The 4,742-nt window shown below is 43.6% G+C and overlaps 1 protein-coding gene and 1 pseudogene across 1 annotated transcript in view; both read left to right on the top strand.

Annotated features, from left to right (window-relative positions):
* The window catches only part of LOC108312689, a 7,479-nt pseudogene extending 6,229 nt beyond the window's left edge, over positions 1-1,250 (top strand).
* Positions 1,251-3,859: 2,609 nt separating this feature from the next.
* The window catches only part of KLF18 (Kruppel like factor 18), a 3,525-nt gene continuing 2,642 nt past the window's right edge, over positions 3,860-4,742 (top strand). Inside the window, exon 1 of the mRNA XM_017541026.2 lies at positions 3,860-4,735. Coding sequence (XP_017396515.2) covers positions 3,860-4,735 — 876 coding nt within the window. The remainder of the gene's footprint in view (positions 4,736-4,742) is intronic.

The raw sequence follows: 4,742 nt of genomic DNA, 5'->3' as shown, positions 1-4,742 counted from the left end.
AGACGTGATTGCACCACTGCACTCTAGCTTGGGCAACAAAGTAAGACGCTGTCTCAAAAATAGATGGCAAGGTTAAATTAAAAAATAAGTAAGAAAAACAAAATAAGTAGGTAAAAACCACAGCCAAAAAGAAAAAGAGAGAGAGAAGAGAGAGAAAGAAAAAAAAAAAGAGAGAAAGAAAAGAAGAAAAAAGTACCATGACCATTTCTAGGGTAACCTGATGGAATTATCAAGATAATTATGCAAGACAAAATAAATAAATAAGTAATAAGTAAAACCACAGCAAAAAAAAAAAGTGCCTTGATAATTTCCAGGGTAAACTGATGGAATTATCAGGATTTCACAGTAGAATTAATTTGATTAAAGGCACAGCTGCGGAAGAGGTGGAGTCTGCATAAGCTGATTGAATCTGAGGCCTCTAGTGTGTTTAAGGACTCAGACCATAAGAGCAAAACCGTTTGAGTTCAAATCTAGTATATGTATTTGATTCTGTGACCTCCTGCAAATATTTAATATCTCTAAGTCTCAGTTTTCGCTTTACATGGTAACAATGATAAAATCCACTTCCTAATACTGGTGAGGGTAAAATTCGCTAATTAATGTCCATTGCTTCCCTGCACAATGAGAACAGGGGAAGTGATTGCATTAATGTCCGAGGCCCCTAGTAGGTCACTCAATCACTCAGTCCATACAGGCGGTAGGTCGCTGGTGCCCTGGGCTCCGCCCCGAGGGGCGTGGCTGACCAAAGACACATATATAAAAACCCAGGCCCCAGAAGGCGCCCAGCAGTTTCAGAGTGAGTTCCTCTCGGTTTGCGAGTAGCAAAATACCCGGCCTGCAATGCGGACCAATTTCTGGTGAGTCTGTGCCTCCAAACGCAAACGCAAGGGTCAGTGTCATGGGATGGTAGGTCTGAAACTCAAAGCTTTAGGAGTCCAGAATGCTAGCAAGGGAGCCCACTAATAGGGGAGGACAGACAGGCGTCTAAAACGGTTCATTTATTGAGGACCATTTTTACCTCCACGAGCCTGCCCTGCGCAGGGCTTGCCTTTCACCAGACAGGCGAGGGGTCTGCAGAGGAGGCTGTGGTTGTGATTCCTGGGGGGGGTCTCTCGAGGGCACCCGAAGATCTTTCTATCACATTGGCAGGAGCCCAGGACGAGATCGTGGTCTGGTCAAAGTCTCATGGAAGTGTGCAACGCTGTGCCCATGAGTCAGCGGGGACTGAGTGGATTGAGTTGAATTATTAGAGACCCAGAGAAGGAGGCATAGCCCGTGGGCAGGACTATCAGGGTTTTTTTTATTTTGTTTTGTTTTTTGAGTCAGAGTCTTGCCCTGTTGCCCAGGTTGGAGTGCAGTGGCACGATCTTGGCGCACTGCAACCTCCACCTCCCAGATTCAAGCGATTCTCGTGCCTCAGCCTCCCCAGTAGCTGAGACTACAGACGTGCATCACCACACCCAACTAGTTTTGTTGTTGTATTTTTAGTAGAGACAGGGTTTCACCATTTTGGCTAGGCTGGTCTCAAACTCCTAATCTCAAGTTATCTGCATGCCTCGGCCTCCAAAAGTGCTGACATTACAGGCCTGAGCCACCATGCCCAGGCGGACAATAATTCCTTAAACTGGGGGTGAAATCTATCTGTTTTTCCGAGGGCCGGAAGCTTTAGGGACCAGAAGCAGACCTAGAGCAGATGGAGTGGGAAATCAGGCCTTTCCAAGGTTCCCAGTGGGATCCATCAGGACTTGCTCAGGATGAAATAAAGTTCTGCTCAGAGGAGCTTCTAGTCCAGTGCTGGAGAGAAGGGGTAGACAGGAGTTAAGCTGTTATAAGGGCAGGAATGGTGGGAAACAAAGTGTAAGAGTAAGATGTTATTAGAGGCTGATTTTTAAAGTTTATGTTTTTGTTTTTTAGAGAGGAGGGGGTCTTGCTATATTGCCCAGCTTCCACTGCGGCTTTAATCATCTCCCTTCTTCTAAGGGTGCCTCCTTCTAGTTCTTGGGAAATTCCACTTATTTCCAGTCATAAATATATATATATATATGTTTTATATATATATAAATTTATATATATTTATTTATATATACATATATATGTTTTTATATATGTTTATTTATATATTTATATATATTTATATATAAATATATATAATATATGTATTTATATTATATATATTTTATTTATATATTATATATTTATATATTTTTAATTTATATATATTATATATAAATATATATTTATATATATTTATTTATGACTGGAAATATATATTCTATATATAATATACATATTATATCATATATCAAAACCAGTTTTGGGTTTTTTAAATTTTTCTCTCTATATATACATATATATTTAAAGCCATCTATCATTTCTATGATTTGATATAGAAGGGAAGGACTTCAAGGTCTCCTCAATCCACCACATTCAATGGCAGTCCAGCCACACATTTTGAATATGTGTAAATTGTGGTATCTCTCTATTCTGAGAGTCAGGACAAGGCAGGAGGGACCAGGCTTTGATGGCAGAGATGGGGAAGGAGAACGTATTAGATCAGATACCTTGGCTGGGTGGGGCAGACTGAGCAATGGACTGGATAGGGACATGGCAAAACTGAGTGGACTGATCTGGCTAGAGCAGGACAAAAGCAGGGAAGAGGCGCCCAGGATGAAAAAGATGTGAGGCTACCCAGATGGTGGCTTTGAGGAGTTCGTTATAAACTTGACACTTTTCTTGCAGATCATATGGGGCAGAGAAAATAATAAATAAATAAACAAACAAACTTGATATCAGAGACATAGGAAGCCTAGAAGCAAGGATGGCCACTTTGAACAGAAATATAAACCTTGTCCATATGCACGGTTAGGCCTCTGTCTCCAAGAAACTGCTTCTTAGAATGTGTCTTAGTCTGTTCTGTCCAGGTGCTGGTAAATGCAGGGTCTCGTAAGGGCATGCTTTCTGGTTCATAGATGGCACCTTTTAGCTGTGTCCTCACCTGGTAGAAGTGAAGAACTCTGCCCCTCAGCCCCTTAGAACACTCATCTCATTCTTGAAGGCTCTGTCTCCATGACCTAATCATCTTCCAAAGGTCCCACCTTCTAATCCAATCACACTAGAAATTCAGTTTTAATATGTGAAATTTGGAGAGACACAAACATTCAGTCCATAGTAGAATGGTTCCTGGAAGCTGGTGGTTTCCAGGATGGTTCTCAGGAGGCCGGAATCACTGGGTGCCCCCAGAGAGATCTCTGGGAGAAATGTCCCCATTTATCCAGGGGTCTGTGAGGACCCAGAGCCAGATAGGTCCTGTACAAGTTAAGAGTCTTCCGCCTAGGCCAAGTCAATTCACCTCCCTGGACTTCTATTTTCTTTAAAATGGGATTAATCATCACTCTTATTTTCTAGGGTCACAGTGGAAATGAAATGAGAGAATTTATTTGAAAATTTAATCAGCTGAATCTCCAGTAAGATATCTGGAGAGAAGACTTTGGAAAAGTCTCTGGGGTAAGATCTCTTCAGAGGATGATGGGACATTCACGACATTCATCTAAACTCTCACCTCCATTGGTAGATAGGAGTAGCTTAGTAAAAGTTTACACCTGAGAAATGTTTGCGCTTTTAAAATGTTACTGTGTGTAGAGGGTACACTGGATGAAGCTAACTCTAGAGTCAGTTGAGAGGCAATTACAGGCTTCTGGGCAACAGATGATGGTGGGCTGGATTAGGATAGGGTCAATAGGGATGGAGAAGGAGGGTATGTGAGGATTGGAATTTGAGCTGGGATGAACCCCTGACCTATTCACTTTTTTGCAGGATCCCATAACTAAAGATCTAGTTCAGTCATCAGCCAACAGCAGAGATGGATTCTAGTCTCTTCCAGGCAATTGAGGAAATTAAGGATTTTTTCCAGCATCTCTCTGAGCAACATACAAAACAGGCAGAAACCCCAGATGCACCAGAACCACAGTGCTGCATGCCTCTGCCTGCCCATGCTGAGGAGAGCCAACACGAGTCAACTCAGAACAAAACCATGCCTCCCTTGGAGCTCACAATGGCTTCTGCATGCACTAACATCCCTGGGACAGTTCCCACCCAGGACTTAACAGTGCACCTTCTTAAAGCGCTTGATATGTCCCTTGAAGACCTAAGTGAGACTTATTCCATGGGCCAGACAGTGACTTCCTTTGATCAGATAAAACACACAGCTGGTTCCCAGATGACAGATGTTACTGACACCCCAAAGACATCACCCACTGATTGCCAGAAGACAACCATCACCGCAAGCAACATGACAATCTCCAGTGAAGGTAGCCAGCTGAAGACCCTAAGCAGTGACCAGACCCTCAGTGAGAGTCAGACACAAGCCCTGCGTGGAGATCAAATGAAGACCCTCAGTGATAACCAGACTCTCTATGGGGACCAGATGACCTTCAGTAGTGACCAGACCCTCACTGATGGTCATACAGGGACTTCCAGTGGCGATGAGGCCCTCTCTGAGGGCCAGATGATAACCAGCCTAGACCTCTACTTAGGGCAAATGATGACTTCCATTGATAATCAGACCCTCTGTGGGGAGCAGACGACGACCTCCACTCATAATCAGGCCCTCTACCAGGGGCAGGTGACGACCTCCACTGATAACCAGGCCCTCTGTGGGGAGCAGACAATGACCTCCACTGATAATCAGGCCCTCTGTGGAGAGCAGACGATGACCTCCACTTCCACTGGTAACCAGGCCCTCT

This window comes from Cebus imitator, unplaced genomic scaffold (assembly GCF_001604975.1).
Source record: "Cebus imitator isolate Cc_AM_T3 unplaced genomic scaffold, Cebus_imitator-1.0 Scaffold129, whole genome shotgun sequence".
NCBI lineage: Eukaryota > Metazoa > Chordata > Mammalia > Primates > Cebidae > Cebus > Cebus imitator.
The sequence above is the reverse complement of the archived record's forward strand: the minus strand, read 5'-3'. Positions and strand labels throughout refer to the sequence as shown.